This window comes from Leptopilina heterotoma, unplaced genomic scaffold (genome assembly GCF_015476425.1).
Source record: "Leptopilina heterotoma isolate Lh14 unplaced genomic scaffold, ASM1547642v1 Lhet_453, whole genome shotgun sequence".
NCBI lineage: Eukaryota > Metazoa > Arthropoda > Insecta > Hymenoptera > Figitidae > Leptopilina > Leptopilina heterotoma.
In genome coordinates, this window is record NW_025111088.1 from 99,216 (window position 1) to 121,370 (window position 22,155).

At 30.5% G+C, this 22,155-nt stretch overlaps 1 protein-coding gene across 1 annotated transcript in view; it reads right to left on the minus strand.

Moving 5' to 3' along the window:
- The window catches only part of LOC122507236, a 97,333-nt gene that overhangs the window by 37,142 nt on the left and 38,036 nt on the right, over window positions 1-22,155 (minus strand). Inside the window, exons 4-10 of the mRNA XM_043619851.1 lie at window positions 10,144-10,459; window positions 9,903-10,017; window positions 9,063-9,133; window positions 7,428-7,544; window positions 3,039-3,188; window positions 1,972-2,019; window positions 645-776 (exon numbers count right to left, since the gene is read on the minus strand). Of these exons, the coding sequence (XP_043475786.1) occupies window positions 645-776; window positions 1,972-2,019; window positions 3,039-3,188; window positions 7,428-7,544; window positions 9,063-9,133; window positions 9,903-10,017; window positions 10,144-10,459 (949 nt within the window). The remainder of the gene's footprint in view (window positions 1-644; window positions 777-1,971; window positions 2,020-3,038; window positions 3,189-7,427; window positions 7,545-9,062; window positions 9,134-9,902; window positions 10,018-10,143; window positions 10,460-22,155) is intronic.

Genomic DNA, 22,155 nt, shown 5'->3' on the forward strand with positions numbered 1-22,155 from the left:
GTTTTCACATACTGTTTATTTATACACAATAGCAAAGTTTCTATATGTACGTTTGTTATTATATTATTATTAACATTATTATTAATAATAATAATTTTAAATTCAATACAGGAACCACTATTTGATAACAATTGTATTATTAGCTTCAAGATATAGAGGTTGCAAAAAACATAACTTTCAAGTTATATAGGTTTCAAAGGGCCATATGCACTAACTTTGAGTTATAGAGGTTTAAAATAGGGAAGACTAGGTGGAGTTGTTACAATTTTGATAAAAACAGTTACTGTGATTAGAGTTTAACTCCAATTTGTTTGGTGAAACGATTAAATCAAAGGTATATTATCTAGTTTTAAAAGGCCATAATTGATTTAGCTCTATATCTATTATTTAATTAACTAGAATCATTTGAGTGACAGCGTGTAAATTGTAACAACTGCACAAAGCGAATGTCGGTTGTTACAATACAATACAATCTAAAAGCGCGTATTTTGTGCCTGAGGTATGAAAACAATTTTAACTCATTGTAATCTCTTCTCGTACATTATAAAAGAATATAGAAAAATTGTTAACCGTCTACACTTTTTGTGTTATATAACAATCTAGCATTTAATTTAATTTTTAGTATAAGGAATAAATTTCATTACCATCTAAAGCTAGTGTAAAACTTGCATCAGTTTCGGAATTATTTCTTGCAATGACATTTTGTGTGTTAGTTTCTGTCGATTTCAAGTTTTTTAACACGCCATTTTCAAGAGCATCTTTGTTCGTATGTTCCACTATAATATAAAAAAATAATTGCAAATTTTATAAAACAATTAAGTATATTTAAAATATTCAATACTTTTAATTTACGGGGAATTTGTGGTCAAGCAATTAAAAAACGATTTTTTTATACAAAATGTTCATTAGTATCAAAAAATTACAGTCCTAAAACATTTTTGGAAAAATATGCAATAGAAAAATGTTATAGCAATTTTTATGACCGTTTCTTAACTCCCTGCAATAAATTACGAAAACATTAAACGCGCTTTTCTTAAAACACACTTTTGAAAATGGAAATACTCTTTTCTCTAAATATACTGAACCGATTTTAAAAGAAGAATAACAATTTGATTTTTGATATAAAAATCTAGATACATTTTTATCCTCTGTTATTTTTTACGAGGGTGAATTGACCTAAAAACACAGCACTTCTTCGTTTTTTTTGAGAAAAATTTAAATAAAAAAGGAAAACATTTTTAAAAAATAGTTTTTGAGATTTGTTGTCTAGAAAAAACCTTTATGAAGTAAAATCTGTTTAAATTTTTAATTTATGTAAAATAAGTTGTCTGGAAACTGTCTCCTCAAATAAAAGGCATCTTTTAGAAGACGTCACCTACAGTTGTGAAAATGAATAAAAAAAATATTCAAAAAAATTTTTGTCATTCTCTTCTTGCAATATGGGGTCGTTCACAAACTATGTCACACTCCGAGGGATGGAGGGGTAAAAATTAGTCCGAAAAAGCGTGACGTAGTTTGTGAGCTGTATATAACAATTTCTAAAGTGATTTTATACATGAAATATAATATATTTTTTATAATAAGAATTTTAAATAAGTGTGTTTTTTGACAAATCTGCACCAGAAAGTTTCCTTATAAATATATTTGAAAATTATTGAAAATAAATAGATGTGCTCTGGTGCGGGGAAAGGGACCTTACAGTCAAGAAGTGAATTGAGCTCTCTAAATCTGAATAAGTCAAAACTCTTCCACGTTAAAAAAGTGCATATACATTTGAAATAAATAAAATTTAACTTACTCATAAGTGAAATTTCACTTATTTTAAGTGTATATGCACCTATTTTTACGTGAAAGAGTTTTGAAACATGAATAAGTGCATATGCACTTATTCAGATTTAGATGTATATGTTTATCATTTCTGATATATTATTAAGTAAATCTATTTAAATGTAAAGAAAGCCTATAACTTACGTTCAGCTATTTTATCGTTTGCCTCAAGTTGACCATTTTTATATGTTTCTAAAAATTGGACAAAATATTTTTTATTACATGTATACTGCAAAAAAATGAATTAAGTAAGTGTTGAGTTAGTCAGTTAAGTCTAATAGCTTGATAGCTAGATTGGTGGACAATTTTCCCAAAATTGCTCTAGGGAGATAAAGGGTACTTTATTGACCTGTGAGCGGTCAGTAATGTACCCTTTATCTCCCTAGGGCTAATAATAATAACCATAATACCATAATAATAATAATAATAATAATAATAATAATAATAATAATAATAATAATAATAATAATAATAATAATAATAATAATAATAATAATAATAATAATAATAATACCATAATAATTGACCCAGTTTGTACTCGGAAGGTTAAACATAGGTAGGGTAAACCAGACAGAAGTCAGCCACTTTTTAATTTTGAATAGCTATAAAACCGTACGAGATAAAAATATTTTTAAAGTTGCTAATCATTTTTAAGGTGATCGTTAACAAATCTAAACTTTTGTAATATAAAAAAAATTTTTTGACAGTTTTTGAAAGCTTTTTTAAGTGGCCGATTACTGTCGGATTCTTACATGTTTATTTTCTAATTTTTTTAACGAATAAAAAATTTTTTACGAACATGATTGGTTTAATAGTTTTGTGTGATCGTAAGGAACAACATCTCATAAAAGAATTCGAAAAAAATATGAATTGATCTTTTAAAACAGTGTTAATTAAAAAGATTGCTTTTAGGTGGCCGACTACTGTCGGATTTTTACTTTTTTTGTAAATTTGTTTAACGAATAAGAAATTTTTTTTGTAAACATGATTGGAATACTATTTTTGTAGGAACATTAGGAACAATTACTCATAAAAGGAATTTTCAAGAAATTTTAATTGTTATTTTTAAACAACATTCATTAAAAAGATTTTCTTAAGTAGCCGACTACTGTCTGGTTTAGCCTATCTCTCAAACTGTTGGAATCAGAATAGGATATCCAATGATTTAAGGAAATAATTAATAATTTGCAATATAGTATGCATTTAATTACCATCTGAACCCTGTATATAGTTCATTTGAGAATCAGACTCGAAACTTTGTGTATCAGTGTTTTCTGTTACTGTTTGTGTGTTACTGTTAAAATACGTTTCTGAAATATTTGCTGATTCTTCTTCTTCTTGAGGTTCACTGTCTCGAGTTTCTGCAAAAATATATAAAGTACATTTCTTTTTTGCTACAATAACCTTCAATGTTACATTTTACATATGAAAAACTGTAGCTAAAGTGTAAAATATTTATTTTTTAATGCCTTAAGTAAATTTCTGTTTGTAAAGTGATTACTTTACACGTTGCAATTTATTTTACGCGCTGTTTATTTTATTTAAATTTTTATTATATTTATTTGTATTTTATTTAAAAAAATGAAAATGTTTAAGATATAGTATTTTAAAATATAGTACTAAATTTTTTAACTAGAATGCGGAACTACTATTTAAGAGTAATAACTAGATAAGGTTTCACTGAGAAAAATGGAGTTTAAAAAACTGAGAATGTGCATTAAATAAATAGGACTTAATCCAGAAAAAGTATATTAATTCACTTCCATCAAGCAACGTCTGGTACAATTACTTCATAAATTTTAGACAGCCACAAGGCTACGAAACTTTTAATACTATACTGTATACCACGAAGTAGTATAAGGAGACCTCACGCCAATGCTTAGCAGCGGTAAAAATCAACACATTTTTGGGGGGTTAGAGTTATGAGTATTTGCACCACTAGCAGAGGTTGCGCCATTACGGCTGAAATGTAAACCATGACCGCCATAACATTTCATCGTATTTCACTAATTTGTAGGTTATGTTCATATACAGTAGCAGACGAAAAATTTTAAGTACAATACTTTAACCACAAAGGCGCAACGTCTGTTAGTGGTGCAATCTCTGAGATCTCTGTCCCCCTAAATGTGTGTAGATTTTTCTGTCGCGTGAGGTCTCCTTATACTACTTCGTGCTGTGTACCTGTCACATATTGTTTTATAAACGAGTATTTTACTGAGTGTATAACTCATTTTTTTTATTTCTCTGTGTATGAAAATAACTGAAAGTTCATTTACTGGTGCATTGAGCCTATTGCAAAAAAATAAATTTTTCATTCTTATGTACTATCTTCAAATTCAGTAGAAAGATTAATATGTTATTATATCAATAGACCACGGAGAAAAGGGAATAGTTGAAACGTCTATTCATGTACATGGATATCACAGCCATATTATATTGAAAAATACGGGATATTCATAATTAAGGTTGCTGCATGCATATTCTATGGCTGGCTGTATATTGTTGGAGCAGCAAAAGATCTATGGTTGGGTGATCCATAGTAATGGGAATGGGAAACAAAAAAATTTGAATCATTCAATTAATTAAATTCAATGTCATTTGAGATATTTTTTACACATATTTGTTAATTAATACACACCATTTATTGAATAACAATACCGACAGATTAGCTAAGTTGGATAGATACCTCGCTTGGCGTTCGTTTAAGGACCAAGGGTAAGTGCCCTTGGACTGCCATATTGGATCCGCCATTTTGAATTTTTAGAAATCTTGAACTAACTATGGATCTCCCAACCAAAGTTTTTATGGATGAGGCAGCCATATGTGAAAATCCATAGCATGAATTGTAAGCCCAACCATGCCTATGGATGTCACATCCATATTTGATTCAACAATATAATATGGCTCCCTCATCCATTGAATATGGAATGTGCTTCCATTCTGAAAGTTGTCTCTTCCATTGAATTAGATAACAACAATATTCTGCTCAACAATATTTTTATGGATATCTCTTCCAGACCTTTTCTTTCCGTGTAAAGCACATTTAAATCCATGTTTTTTCAAAAATTAATTAAACTTTATATATGTATTTTGTTACAAAAGTTTCATATCCTAAGCATTATTTTATAAGACTTGAATTCTGCAATTCACGTACGGTCCGTTAGGATAACTTAAAACAGTCAGGGTCAGTTTACAAAATATTTCTTTTCATTAAGGGCCGATTTCACCAACACCGATTAAAAGTTGATCAATGATTAAATCCTCAATTAACCAATCAGAATCCTTTAAACTGTCTTTAATCATTGATTAACTTTTAATCGGAAGTTGGTGAAACTGGCTCTAAGTATTAGTTTTAAATAATTAGAACATACAATTGAATGATTTAAAAAATGTAAAAAATTACGGAAAGAAAAGGTCTGGAAGAGATATCCATGAAAATATTGTTGAGCAGAATATTGTTGTGTTATCCAATTCAATGGAAGAGACAACTTTCAGAATGGAAGCACATTCCATATTCAATGGATGAGGGAGCCATATTATATTGTTGAATCAAATATGGATGTGACATCGATAGGCATGGTTGGGCTAACAATTCATGCTATGGATTTTCACATATGGCTGCCTCATCCATATAAACTTTGGTTGGGAGATCCATAGTTAGTTCAAAATTTCGATAAATGTTGCGCGCAATTCATTATCATGGCATCCATTTAAAAATGGTCGTCTCAATTTTTCCGTCGCGTCGGTTTCCTGTCACGTCTATATAATCGCGTTGTGAGTTTATTGTGTATAAATAGTGTTACAATTGTTTATTATTTATTATCGTTATTGTCTATTTGTGTTTATGTAAATTCATTTTCATGAAATATGTGTAGAGTATATAAGGAATATTATATGCTCAAATATTGTAGTTGCGTGTATAGTGTAGTGGATAGCGTTAGTGTTTAGTATGCGTTAGGTCTAGGGTTCGTGTCTCCCCCATCGGTTAATAATTTATTTCGTAAATATGCGGTTATTCAATAAGTGGTGTGTATTAATTAACAAAAATGTGTATAAAATATCTCAAGTGACATAGAATTTAATTATTTGAGTGATTCTAATTTTTTTGTTTCCCATTCCCATTACTATGGATCACCCAACCATAGATCTTTTGCTGCTCCAACAATATACAGCCAGCCATAGAATATGGATGCAGCAACCTTAACTATGGATATCCCGTATTTTTCAATATAATATGGCTGTGATATCCATGTATCTGGATGTGTCAACTATTCCTTTTTCTCCGTGTAGTAAAAGTATTCAAAGCAACATGCTTTAGAAATCTAAATATTATCGAAAATTAACTTGACTGTCTGCAGTTGCTTAAATTAATACTATACTTAGGGGTCATCCATAAATTACGTAAGACATTACGTTTAGTTAGATCTTATGAACTATAGAAAAAATAGCGCTAATGTATGTAAACTACACGGAAAGAAAAGGTCTGGAAGAGATATCCATAAAAATATTGTTGAGCAGAATTTTGTTGTGTTATCCAATTCAATGGAAGAGACAACTTTCAGAATGGAAGCACATTCCATATTCAATGGATGAGGGAGCCATATTATATTGTTAAATCAAATATGGATGTGACATCCATAGGCATGGTTGGGCTTACAATTCATGCTATGGATTTTCACATATGGCTGCCTCATCCATATAAACTTTGGTTGGGAGATCCATAGTTAGTTCAAAATTTCGATACATGTTGCGCGAAATTAATTATCATGGCATCCATTTAAAAATGGTCGTCTCAATTTGTCCGTCGCGTTGGTTTCTTGTCACGTCTATATAATCGCGTTGTGAGTTTATTGTGTATAAATAGTGTTACAATTGTTTATTATTTATTATCGTTATTGTCTATTAGTGTTTATGTAAATTCATTTTCATGAAATATGTGTAGAGTATATAAGGAATATTATATGCTCAAATATTGTAGTTGCGTGTATAGTGTAGTGGATAGCGTTAGTGTTTAGTATGCGTTAGGTCTAGGGTTCGTGTCTCCCCCATCGGTTAATAATTTATTTCGTTAATATGCGATTATTCAATAAGTGGTGTGTATTAATTAACAAAAATGTGTATAAAATATCTCAAGTGACATTGAATTTAATTAATTGAGTGATTCCAATTTTTTGTTTCCCATTTCCATTACTATGGATCACCCAACCATAGATCTTTTGCTGCTCCAACAATATACAGCCAGCCATAGAATATGGATGCAGCAACCTTAACTATGGATATCCCGTATTTTTCAATATAATATGGCTGTGATATCCATGTATCTGGATGTGTCAACTATTCCTTTTTCTCCGTGTATCTTACAAGGGGGAGGAGGGTCAAATTTTCCAAAAAAGATTTTGCGTAATTTATGGACGGCCTCTTAGGGACTGTTCATAAACTACGTCAGGCTATATTGTACTTTTTTCACTTCATAATTTTTTCTATAAATCATCACACACAGCTAATTCTACTTTCTTGTCCCTTTCCAAGGGGTGACGTAATTTATAAACAACCTCGTTTTTTAATATCTTATTTTAATACTATTATCATAGTTTTATTACCATCAAGAGTCAGGTTAATGCTTAGAAATTTTTCTACTTCAGAACTATTTGTATTTCCAGTATTATTTGACGTATTTATCAAATCTCTGCTTTTTGTTTTCGGATTCTTAGTTACTTCTATAATGTAAATCAAATAGTATTTAATTGGAAAAATCATAAAATATTATGTAATATAATTTTTTGGAAGGAATTCACTTTATTTCGCTCTACAGTAGACATGGTGTATGCACCAAGTCATTGTTTTTATCTAAGAAACATGTTTTTCAAAAGACTTATGTATGCAGAAAGTTGTAGACATTCTGCTGTTCTTAATCATCAAAACTTTGTAAAATTAAATGCCATGTGAAAATATTTCTTAAGTTAGAGTAAATTATATAAATCTTAATGAAATTAAGTAATGTTAACCTCTATTTAAATTTGCAGTATTAGTTAAATATAAGTATTGTCACTTTTATTATTAAATAATTCTTTTCGATATTTTTATAAAGCAAGTAATTACTCCAGAATGTCCACAAGTAAAAGTCGGGAGATAATCAATAGTATCTTTATATATTGAAGGAAAAATGTATCTTTCAGTAGGAATTTATCAAAGGTGGAAGAAGTTAGCATTCTCTTCGAATCAATTTTTTTAATGTTCTTAATTTGGGAGCGTTCACGAATGATGTCACGTTTTTGGCGGGAGAGGGGGGATCTCTACTAAACGTGACACAATGTATTTTTACATGTGAAATTGCGTGACAGGGAGGAGGGGGTATAAAATCCTCGAAAAATTGCATGACATCATTTGTCAACGCTCGCTTTTCAAAAAATATTCTTGAAATTAATTAATGATAATTACAATGTTATTTTCAGTGTTATAATTTTATGAACTGTAAATGAACTGTGTTTTCTAATTTTCTCATGGGCAGCGCTAGTTTTTTCTTTCAATATTTTTAGGAGCTTAAGATATTAGGAGGCTACTAAAATTAGGTCCACTTGTAATGCACATCGTTTGATCTTTTTATACTACTTCATGGTTTAAATTCAGAAATGTTTAGTTTGAAGGTAAGAACAATTGCAAAATTTTGTATTTATAATCCTTGAAATTCATCTTTTTTAGAAGTGCTTTTATAAGTGAATAAATAATAATAATAATAAATTAAAGTATAAACAAAAAAATTTTTACTTGATCTTTTTCTTGCTGGTTTTCTGTTTGTTTTTGCTTTTTCAGAGGCGTCTATATTTTTCTCTGCCCTTGTCATTTTTAGAAGATTTTCAAAGCAAAGTGTTTTAATGTTCATCATGTCTATTACAAAATAAAATCTACTTTATAAAAATTTTCATTTTTTTTCAAATTCGAATGCTTTATCATTGTCAAATATCATAAAAACTATTAAAATACACTGAGAAAAGAGAACATGACTGAGTAATGTTTAAATAGAAATGTTCCTTGTTTAAATAATTTTTGTAATTAAGTAGTTTTCTTTGCTTTATGAAAAAGAATTATGAATTTCTAAGACATTATTGACAGCTTTTTAGATAGGAATGGTTTATCCCTGGAGAGCAAAGAATATTGTTGAATTGAATATATTTACACAGGAACTATTCCTGTCAACACATTACTCAGTAAAGTTTTCTTTTTTCAGTGCATATTACCTTTATTTGGAAAATAAATATACTTCCTAATTTGTTTTTCCATAGATAATATAGCACTCTTTAATGTCAATCTAAAAAGGTAAATTAATGTTAGTTTAAAAATTAAAAACTTCATTTAGAATTCTCATATAATTATATAATTTTTTAAATATTAGTAGACTCGTTCATAAAGTTAAATACATTTTTAAAATGTACGTTAAAAATTTGAGCAAAGTGCGTTTAAATAGTGTTTTGCAAAATGTTTATTCCATGTTAATTGATGTAAGATGGAGGGAGGAGTGAATAAGCCTATGTATCTAGGAAAAGTAGAATTACGATAGAACAGATTATGTATAGATTTTTAATGAGTGAAGGAATAAGGGATGAATGATGAGAGAGAAGATGTGAGTAAAAGGGTGTTGTGGATATTCAGTAAAAGTGGAAAAAGAGAAAGATGGTTGAGTAATTTGGAAAAATAGGAAAACAGATAATAGAAAGGGGTTTTAAAGTGGAGGGCACGAAACATCGAGCACGTTTCGAGCTAGGCCAAGTTATTCGGTCTTTTGGCGCACCTCTAGAAATAGTGTTAAGGTAAATAGATTTAAGATATGTAGCAGTAATTTAAGAATTTTAAGGAGTTTAAGAGAAGAAAATACGTAATTATTTTCTAAACTAAAATCCACAAAATAAGCTTTTTGTGGGGACGTATAAATACAAAGGTTTTATGAACTTCTGATATACCGCATATGTACTGGGTTCGTGTCCAGATTGAAATGTTTAGTGTCAGACTGGGATTTCATTAGATAAGTTACTACATTATTATAGATGTAATGATTGTTAAATAAAGTAATTAAATATTACGATTTCTTATTAAGTCGAAGGAAATCATCTGTGATGACTTTATTAATAATCGGGGAAACGAGCTTGATGTCTTTATTATCCCACCATTTATATGTCGCAAGAAAATCCAAATTTTCTGTAAATAGTAAACATTTATTTATACATTGTTTTATTATATGCTAAGCAGTAAATCTTTTTCCATTGTAATATATTTAATAATTATTGTTTATTTATTTAAAAAAATGAAATAAAAAATCCCTACCTATAAATTCTCCACTACATTTGCTATTTAATAACTTTGTTCTTATAATTTGATTGACAGTTTCAATTAAATCGTTTGATCTTTCTGGTCTGGCATCAAACAGAGGAACAAAATTAGTCCCGAAAACAATATTTTTAAACACTTCATCTACAAATTTCTGTGTTTCGGGAGTCAAATTAGATTTAACTGATTCTTTTATCTCCAAAGCAGCATTCATATATTCCGATTGAGGAATAAGTGGTAGTGTTGCAAAGTAATACAAAATGTGTTCAGATATTTGTCCAATTTCAAATTTAACCCATGTTTGTATTAATATCTGTAATATGACAATGTAATCAATATTTATTAAAAATTTTTTGTAATTATACACTACCGATGGAAATTGGGCCAATGCTAACATATCGAGCAATTAAAAAACACACTCTCACAGAAAGAGTGATAACTCCGTTAAAAATTAAACTAGATGCATTTTTAAAATTTCATTGGAAAGCTTATTAAATTTTTAATAAAATGTCACTATTTTAAGTTGTTTTGCATAAATAGGAAGCGAGATATCATGTTATGAAGACAAAAAAATATTCTATTTTTTTCGAAATTTCTTACCCCGTCTTAGACTCCAGGCAAAATTTAGAAAAGTTGATGAAAAAATTGTTACTTTCACAGACTATTCCTTGTAACCTTATCTTTATATAGAGACCATGAACAGCAAAATATATTAACGGGTTCCTGACATATAACAAAAAGAGTCGGACCGTGCGAAGCAAAATTTTCCATCATCGATTTCTCTAATTCGCCGTTGAGTCAATTGCGTGGCTGTGAAAAAAGTGTCAAAAATTAATTTTACAAAGTATATTCTTACTGGGATCCATTTTTAATTTAATTTATTATATAATAATATTTAAAACGAAAATAGGAGTTCAGCTTTAATTTTGACTTCACACGCAGTTTTAATTTATTTGTTTTAATTTATTTAAGTATTTTTTTTTAAATTTCTGTGGTATGTTATTATAAATGTGTGTCATCATAATGTCCATGTTTACCAAAGTTATTTTATTTATTTAACCCCTTCGCTGTGAAGAGAAAAATCTATAAAGTGGGTCCAAAATGTTAAGAAATTTTTTGGCAACCAAAATTTGTGAGATTCAGTACACTTAAGTTTTGGGGGTCGCTGATGACGAATCTGAAGTCAGATTTTCAAAATTCAAAATGGCGGATCCAAAATAGCGGACGTATTTTTTTGAATTCATCGGATTCGCTTGAAACTTGTTACTCGGGGGTTTTCAGAGGGTCGCTGATAACGAATTTGAAGTTCATTTTTAAAAATTCAAAATGGCGGATCCAATATGGCGAACATATATTTTTTAATTTCTCGGATTAGCTTGAAACTCGTTACTGTAACTAACACGTGTAATAAATAAACGAAAGGTAAACACTTAGAAGTCGGATTAATACCTATTGTTTCTCGAATCAATTTGAGTAAATTAAATCCAATGAATATTATAAATGTAGGAGTGTCCAAAATTTTAATAAGACGAATATACGATAATAAGACGATTTTATTATAGAAAAGTTGATTAATGTAAAATATCAAAACAAAAGACGATATGCAATCTCTGCTTTTATAAAAAAAGAAAGACTCAACTTAGGTATTCATTTATTTATCATGTATTTTTTAAAAAATTCTTATTTATTTTGTTTTTTTACGATCGATTTCAAGCGTAACGACTAGTTTCAAGCGAATCCGATAAATCCAAAAAAAAACGATCGCCATATTAGATTCGTTATTTTAAAATTTTAAAAATCTAACTTCATATTCGTAATTAGCGACCTCGAAAGCTCCCGTAGTAACGAGTTTTAAGCAAATCCGAGAAATTAAAAACATGTGTTCGCCATTTTGGATCCGCCATTTTGAATTTTGAAAATCTGACTTCAGATTCGTCATCAGCGACCTGAAAAACCCGCGAGTAACGAATTTCAATCGAATCCGAGAAATTTAAAAAAATATGTCTGCCATATTGGATCCGCCATTTTGAATTTTTAAAATCTGAGCTTAGATTCGTTATCAACGACCTTGAAAACCCCCGAGTAACAAGTTTCAAGCGAATACCATGAATTCAAAAAAATACGTCCGCCATTTTTGACCCGCCATTTTAAATTTCGAAAATCTAACTTCATATTTCGAATCAGCGACTTTGAAAACCCCCGAGTAACAAGTTTTAAGCGAATCCGATGAATTCAAAAAAATATGTCCGCCATTTTGGATCCGCCATTTTGAATTTCGAAAATCTAACTTCATATTCGAAATCGGCGACCTCGAAAACCCCCGAGTAACAAGTTTCAAGCGAATTCAATAAATTAAAAAAAAAATTAGTCCGTCATCGAAATTCAAAATGGCGGATCCAAATCCGCCATTTTGAATTTCGAAAATCTAACTTCATATTCGTAACCAGCGACGTCGAAAACATTTTGATATAATTATGTTAGATATTATTTTGATATGATAATGTATGCTGCCTGAGATTTAATATAATAAAAGTATCATTCAAAACAGTCTTCTTTTGAGCAGCCATATTGGATTTTGGTTTTCGAATTTTCGAAATTTGACTTTAGATTCGGATTCAGCGTCGAAAATACCATAAGTAACGTATGTGTGACGTAAATTTACTTGTTTTTTCTGCCTTTTATCAATTTTTTTGTATGTACGTCTATAGACGTACCTCACACTGGAAGCCCACTTTCAAATGTACGTCTATAGACGTACCCTCACAGTCAAGGGGTTAACTATGATGTTAATGTTTATTTATTTATTACAAAATTGGTTTCATAATCTTTTATAGGTATGTTATTCTCAATTTAATTTTTATTATTTTATTTATTATTTTAATTAAGTAACTATTAAAAAAAATTTTTTTTTCTTTTTAAATTTTTAATTAAAATTTTTATATTTTATTTTACTTTATTCATTCTAAACTGTATTTTATTCTTTATTATAATTTCGATTTTCATTCATTTTAGTTATGACTCCAAACTCTATGTTTTCTCTGACGTTTGATGGGTGAATTTGTTTTTATTTTTTGTTGACGAATATTTATTTATTAATTTTTTGGTAAGATAACCTTTTTATTATTTATGAATGAATGTTAGATTGATTATATTTTTTTAAAATTTATATATTTTTTAAATTTTATAATTTTTTTGATTGACGAATGTTAAGTATATATTTTTTTTACATATTATTTTATATTTTTTTGTATATTATTTTATTTTATTTTTTGTATATTAGTTTATATTTTGTTGTATATTATTTATATTTTTTGTATATTAATTTATATTTTTTTGTAAAATTATTTTATATTTTTATAGACTCCCTGAAGAGGAAATCATTTAGATTTCGAAACGTTGGGGTAAACTAATTTTAAAAACTATTTGTCCGAATGGTTTCGTTTTATTCTCCTTCACTATAATAATATTTAAAAAGTGGATCCCAGTAAGAATGTACTTGGTAAAATTAATTTTAGACACTTTTTCCACAGCCACGCAATTGACTCAACGGCGAATTAGAGAAATCGATGATGGAAAATTTTGCTTCATACGGTCCGACTCTTTTTGTTATATGTCAGGAACCAGTTAATATTTTTTGCTGTTCTTGGTCTCTATTTAAAGCTTAGGTTACAAGAAACAATCTGTGAAAGTAACAATTTTTTTCATCAACTTCTCCAAATTTTGGCAGGAATCAAAGTTGGGGTAAGAAATTCCGAAAAAATAGAATTATTTTTTTGTCTTCATAACATGATATCTCGCTTCATATTTATGCAATACAACTTAAAATAGTGACATTTTATTGGAAATTTAATAATCTTTCCAATGCAATTTAAAAAAAGCATCTAGTTTCATTTTTAACGGAGTTATCACTCTTTCTGTGCGAGTGTGTTTTTTAATAGCTCGAGATGTTAGCGTTCGCACAATTTCCGTCGGTACTGTAAAATAAAATAAATTGCCAAAGAAAGTATTAGAAAAGCTCCAAATTTCTAGATATGACAGAAGCCGCTTAATTGCATAATTACCAAAATTCTTGATACCATCTTTGCTAATCGATTTTGAGGCTGTTTATTAGTATTATTATTATTTATAAAATCAATGTAATGAAGGCGATTAATCATTTCTAATCATTTTTAAAATTTAAATTAATTTGCGATGCCTCCGTAGCACTAGCATCGAGTGTTAAAGTGGAGAGAAACGAAAGCGTTCGCTCTGGGTCCGCGAATTATTGTCATTAACATCCCTGAGGTCTGAGAGTTATTATCTTTTAAATGGAAATTTACATATTTTTAAATAAGAAACGGTTGAAGAGAGAACGACAAAGAGCCATAACAAACCCCTTAAATTTTCCGGGTGTTGCTACTGGATCGAAGAGAAAGAGCGGCCAGAATACGTCATCCTTGGAAAAAGAGGTGGTTAAAAAAAACAAAGTGGGTCCGACAGGGTGCCAGAAGAAAGATGGCTACAATTGTTGGGCTAACAATGGCACAAAAGATGAATCCTCTAACGACGGTGGTCTATTACGACGGCTATCCCGATGAGGCACTTATAGAGAAGCAGCTTGGTCTATTTAGGAAGGCTATTGGGCTGCTTATTCGGAAGTTGCCGATGGAGCAGTGGCCAAAGTTTGGGTCCTTTTTTTGCTAAGGGGGAGTCTTTATCTTCATCGAAATCAACCCAGAGGCTAGAGCATGGCTCATGCAAAGTGTGGATGAGCTTAGGCCCTGGAAAGGAGAGGAGTCATACAGGTCCCTGAGAAAAAAGCGATGGCAATAGAGGCCCTCGAATTCAGGCCTCACTACCTTCTGGGGCGAATAACCTTTAAGGTTGCCATCCCGGATCGTGAAGTCTCAGTAAATTTAGTGGAGGGCGAAGGGCAAGAATATTTCACTGTTTGTAAGCTCACCGCTATTCAGATTAACTTGCATCACAGTGAAGGCGCCTCATTAGTATTGATGAGGAGCATGACTAGATTGCATACAGGCATCTCGCTAATCCAAAAACCATGGTTAGTAAGAGGTGCGATTAAGGGACTTGGAGGGGCTAGTCTCGTGTGTTTCAAAGACTGTAGAGATGCCAAGCCTAGAGCGTGCATCCTCAGTAAGGGTATCAGCCAACTGAAGTTTGTAGGTTGGTGGAGTTCTGTATAGAGAAAGGACTTCCTCTGCTACTTGGCTGTGATGCGAAATCACAACATACGGTGTGGGGGAGCTCGAAAGACAACCAAAGAGGACAAGAGTTACTGGAATACCTAGTCGAAACAGATTTGGATATTCTTAATACGGGTTAACTTCGACATCTAGCAAAGCTATTAGACAGGAAGTGATTGATATTACTCTCTATACTCTAAAAGCATTGCTAACAAGATTAGAAGGTGGAGAGTTTCTAATGAACCTTCGCTTTCTGATCATTCACAGATAGTCTTTGAGGTTGAGTCTGCTGTCCGTTCGGATGCCAAGTGGATTCGTAATCCCAGAAAGACCCGGGTTAAATATAACTCTGAACTCTTTCTGGTTGACCGATAAGATTAGAGATCGAGACACCCTGGATGGGATGGCTAGTAATTTTATAAAGGCCATCAAGGCAGCTTACGAAAGTAGTTGCAAACCGACAAAAGTATTTTTGGGAAAAGAAGTGTGCTGGTGGAATGAGAAGTTAGATCATCTCAGAAAAAACCAGAAGACTTTTTAAGCGTGTTAAACAAGGACGCACGACTAGTGGTTGGACCGAGTTTACTAAAATGAGGGACGACTATAGAAATTAAATAAGGAAAGCAAAACAAAATAGTTGGAATGCTTTGTGTTCTAGCATCGAAAAGGGGAAGGAGGCGACTAGAATCGACAAGCTGCTTCCTAAGAACCCTGATGCAATTTTGGGCACCATGAGGTTGCCTGATGGGAGTTTTTCCGAGTGGGATGATGAGACCTTAGCTTATCTGGTGCAAACACACTTCCTGGGCTTTTCGAAGTTTGGGGAGGGCAGCTGCCATCCTGGGCCTCTGCTTAATCTTCCACAGGCTGACTATCGGTCTCGAAGGCAGCCGGCTAATAGTATTGTGACTGCCGATAGGGTCAGGTTGTCTTCACCGAAGTTGTCTTCTTACCTAAAACGGGTAAGAACGGACAAACCTCACTGAAGGACTTCCGTCCTATTAGCCTTACATCTTTCATTCTAAAATTAGTTTAAAGATTGGTGGATAGATATATACGCAGTGAGATCTTAAAGCGGCATCAGCTACACAAAGATTAATACGCGTATAGAGCGAGATGTTCTACGGAGACGGCCCTGACTAAATAGAGGTTGACCTAATTGATGTCCAACTACAAAACCAGGACTTTGCGGTAGGTATCTTTATAGACATTGAGGGGGCTTTTAGTCAGGAATCCCTGGAGTCCATAAAAAGAGCTATGATAGCTTTTAATATTCCTACACGGAAAAAAGAATAGCATAAGAGATATGCCAAACAGTAGGACAAGTCGTGTGCGTTAATTCAGCGGGTCTAGTGTGCCTTGTTGGAACAGTAGACATACTTAGTTTGGCGCAGGCTCTGTGCTTATCAGCATGTGCATTTTATAAGCACAGCGTATGCACCGAAAAAGTAGACATACTGTTCCAACAAATCACACCAGACGCGCTGAAGAAGCAAAAAGAAGCAAAATTTTAATTCATAAATAAAAATTTGTTATTTATTTTCAAAGTCATTTCTATAACATTTCTAGAATTTAAAAATAAGAAAATTTTTATTCATAAATCCTAATTTGCCCTAACGGCGACTTATGGCGCACTCACAGCTAGTAGGCAGCATACAAATTTGAATTTACTGTCTCTTTCACTCTAATTGATTTTCTCTCTTATTCCAATTACTGCCTGCGCAGGCAGGCAGAGCTGTGAGTGCTCCATTAAGGACTTTCTACGTTCCCTTGCCCGCTGAATTCAAATTGCACTTTTATTGATACTTTTACTGTACCCTTTATATTGAACATATATTTTATTTTCTACGTTAAATATGACAATACATACTATGAAATTTTTAAACTTAAAATCTTAAAATATCAATATAGAAATTGTTTGTAAACTCACGTTCATTGATTTTAGAAATTTTGTAATAGACATGAAATTCATGACTCTAAACTTGCGTTAATAAAATAAATGTAATGAATGTAATTTAAAATTAAAAAACATCAACAGATATCAATACCAACTTCATAAAAAATTAAACAATATTCAACAAAAAAATTAATTAAAAATTTTGTCGAAATGTACTTGATTAACTTGAGAAATTTTAATGTTTGAATATAATATAAGTACTGTTTTAAAAAAGATATTGTATATAAGAATACTAAAAGAAATATTATTGTATATACGTAATACCTGAAAGAATTGAGACAACGATCCTGCATATTCAACTTCAAACACCGATGTAACATCTTCAACTGTTTGTGTACAGTAAGGGCCAATAATTAGATTTACATTTATTAAAACAATTATTTTCTCTTATTTCGCTTAAAATCTTTTGTCAAAGAGATGGCGTTAAGCATGAGCAGATGGCATAAAAAGCTATACAAGCCTATTTGTAAATAATTTTATGATCATTGATGACATTTTATGTTTAAATAAAGATATTGTAAAATCAAAAATGAAAAAATAAATAAATTTAAATTTTATTCTCTAAATTTGAACCGCCGAAAAGTTGCTGATTTATAGTCCAGAATATGTAGCTGATTCAAACAGCGTATAGATGTCGTAGACAAATAGAAGAGTCCGGCATTAAGCTTACTTTTTAGGCAGTTAGCTTACTGTCGGCAAATAGACAAATTCATGAAATAATCGTTTATTAACAAAGGCATTAAGCTTAGTGTCCGGAAATAAGCTAAATGTCCAACCCCTATTCATCCCTCGAAATATTAACCCAAAATATTTTATTCTTAGCAGATGAGAAGGAAATTCCAAATCACTTTTTTCGAATATTTAAACAATTTTTCTATTAGTTATTTATCAAAATTCCGAGAATTCTATAGTTTCCAAAAAGTCTCAATCAAACATATTCTTTTCTTTTTAAATGAGAAAATTAAAATCTGGAGTCTCAATTAGCCATTCCGTTGTCTTTGCAAAATTTTGATTATTTTGCAAGATATTATTACTTAAAATTTTAAGTCGCTGTTTTTTCAGCAACTTTTATTTCGAAATTTATGATAGGGATAGTTGGAGTAAATAGAAACAGATTTGCTAAGTTTCACCAATAATACAAGTTTTTTCTTTTCATAACGCGATGCTAAAAAAGGCACTTTTTTGCACCTTGTTATGAAAAATATCGTTCGTAACTAGTACGAGCAGTTGCCAATTTTTGAACGAGCACTTTTTTTGGAACAAACTGTCAGTTTGTTCCAAAAAAAGTGCTCATTCAAAAATTGGCAACTGCTCGCACTCGTTACGAAATATACTATTTAAATCGGAATAATTTCGGTTTTTTTGTGTATTGAGTTATTTTTCACTTCCATGGAAAAATTTTATGGCAAAGTAGAAAATATGGGTATCATTGAATTGCAATAATCAAATATTTCTACTTATGTACTCCTAAATTTTTCAATTTTGCAAAAATTTAGGGATAAATAGAAACAGTTGATTTTTTTTACAAAATTTAAGAAAAAATCAATTTTAAGAATGGAAATTTTAAAAGATACAAAGAATTACATAAAAAATTGTGTTATTTATAAAATATTTCAAACTAATATATAATATTTCATTACATAAGATTAAAAATAAACCATGCCAAAATGTTGAAACACATTACAGAAATAAAGGTTTGTTCTCTCTTTTTCTGTTCTATTCTCATATATAATGCTGAAAATAGTGTTGTTGTTTGATAGAAATAATTTTCTTATTTATATTATAAGAAATATTATTGAAATTTCTGCTGTTTCTATTTACCCCGAATTTCCAATTTTTAGGGGTAAATAGAAATAGTCTCTTATTTTTAATTAAAGCTTGCAAAATGAAAAAATCAAAGTTGATTTTTAGTTACTTATTTTCCAAATGCGAATCAAAAAAGTGAAAGGATGTCTTCTTTGATTTTCAATATTTTATGCAATAGGAAATATTTTTGTATATATTGCTGCTAATTGATAAACGGAAAATAGGAAAATACTTAAAACTTCTTAGGGGCGATATAAGAATATATATATATATAAGCTTTAAGATGTAAGGCCGTATTTATTTTTAAAATTTTTGATTTAACTGAAATAACTACTGTTTCGATTTACCCCTTGTTTCTATTTACCCCATCTGACCCCATTTGACCCTATCACGGTGGTCTGGATGGCGGAAAGTTCCGAGCAAAAATGATGATAAAATCGACACACGGGGATGTGTTAAAGAAGGTTTAGGCATTATAAATCCGTTTGATTTAAAATCCCAGCTGATCATATAAGCTAAAAAAACGTTTTTTAGCAAATTTTTTTGAAGGGGAAGGAAATGATTACGGTAAACGAAATTTTTAGATGATAGTGTATTATATTTATGCTTAAGAAGACAATTTCCCCGAGCCATACAATAATCCTTCCTCTTCTTCAGAAAACTTGTTTCAAAATTGATTTTTTGAAGCCTGTAAAGCAGACTACTGCTTTAAAGGGAGGGGAGTAAGGTCTATTCGGTAAAAAATGTTTTTATAATTTTTTTTGGCGATACGCAGAAAGTTAATTTATTTTATCGCTTTGCATATAATTATGTAACATTTGAACAATATTTCTCTAAATTTTAATTCAAAAATATTATTATCTGAGCGAAATAATAGGATTTTTTTAAGCGCCTCCATAAAATCAAAGTGCATCTGTTAAAGGAGATGTTTTTTGTTGTAACGCTGGGAGGAATTTTTTTATAATTTTTCGATTTTTCGTAGCACTTGAAAGCCAAAAAATCGATTTTTGCTATAAAGAATTGATTTATTTCTTATTGTAAAATACTTAATTTTTTATTTTTTAAAAAAACTCTAAGGATTACCTGAGGAATTATGTCAAGAAGCTGTGTGCAAAATTGCAGAACGATTGGTCAAGTAGATTTTGAGATATCGTGAACACGGACTATAAAAATGCCTAGTTTCAGAAAAATGCTTCAACCAGTAAGGATCAAATGCACAATACTTGAAGTTTGGCAATACTTTTACACGTTGAAACGGAATTTAAAAATTTAGCAATAGGTATTTCTTATCGCACAAGAATCACTCTTTTAAATGGTGTATCGGAAAATATTGCACATTTAAAAACAAACAAATTACAAATGATTTTTTAATGAAGAACATGAAACCTGAAGCCTTGACGTACAGAACTAAAGTACTCATAACTTCGTCAATTTTGCTTCGATTGACTTGAGATTTTAACACAACATTCACTGATTCACCTTAATAGAAAGGATATGTTCTTATTGTAACAGATTTTATAGATGAAAAATATTACGTCCCCAATGGTGGAATTTAATGAGAAATTTATTAGGCCATGAGGCTTACTTTTGACCTATAGGTAAAAACAGGTAAAATTAGTATAAATGTTTATTTACCGTAACGGCAGAGCAGGTCAAAACTGCCCTTAAAATTGATCTAAATTTTTGAGCAGAGAAACAGGTTCAGATCCAGGGTCAGATTTGCAAAATTGTTAAAATTCAAAATTGTGGATTTAATAAGGCGACGAATTTTTAAAAATTAAACGGATTCATTAAAAACTTGTTACTCAGGGATTTTAAGCTTCACTGATATCAAATCTGATGTCACTTTTCAAAAATTCAAATTTTTAAAAAATTCGTCCGTCATATTAAATCTTACATTTTTAATTTTTGAAAAGTAATAGTGGATTCGTAATCAGCAATCCCAAAAACTCCTGAGTAACAAGTTTCAAGCAAATCTGGTGGGTTTTTATTTTTTTTCAACCATCTCAAAAGGTGATCGATATATTGACAAATGTGACTGAAAGGGTTAAGCCTTAACGAGTACTTATAGGTTAAAAAATCTTGAAAATGATGCGTTGGTTACAGCGATATCTTTTTGTAATATAGGTGGATATACGTTAATATTCGTACCAATCCTTCCTGTTAAATTGCATTTTAAAAAAATTGAGGTGTAAATTTACACATTTCAGATTGATTTCCCGATATCTCAGTTAAATGATCAGCTAGGATTTCAAATCAAACGGATGTGTAATGTCCAAATCTTCCTTAAAACATCCCCATTTGTCGATTTTGTCGATTCCAGCATATATTCAATATTCTCAGTATTCACTGATACACGGAAAAAAAAGTACGTGAATTTTTCATTGACTCGGTACTTGACTTTTGGATACGACACAAAATACTAAAAACAGTCTAGTACTTTTGCATGAGAGTTTCAAAAGCAGTCAATGAAAATTTCTAGTACCTTGCTTGAGAATTTCATTGACTTTCAAAAAAACTGTAAAATAAAAAAAAATAATTTCCACTTGTTCACAGAGTTTTTCTGAAATTCACTCATTCATTCACATATTTGGATAATTAATCACACAAACAAAGAACAATTATTGTATCACTTTTCGACGTTCATCAACACTTATGAACTAACCTATAACACACACATATATTCGCGTATAACTTAAATATAAACACACACTTAACACTTAAAGTACGTATCGAATTGTTCTTATATACCACATGGTGAAATTTTTCACGACTTCTGAGACATGCTATTTCACTGAAACATTTGTTTTTCATAAAATAATAGTATATTCACATCTGAAATTAACATAAATGGAAACAGACGATCAGCTGGCATTTACCTTGGGTAGAAACGCGCAACGCACACTGCGCATGCTCTACAGAATTTCCAAACGCAGTCAACTAATCTTTCACGTACTTTATAAAACTGAACAAATGACTTTTCGTTAAAATTTAAAAAACACTGTTGCCCGTATTAGTACTAGAATAATTCTAGGACATTCTTATATTTTCTAATAAAAA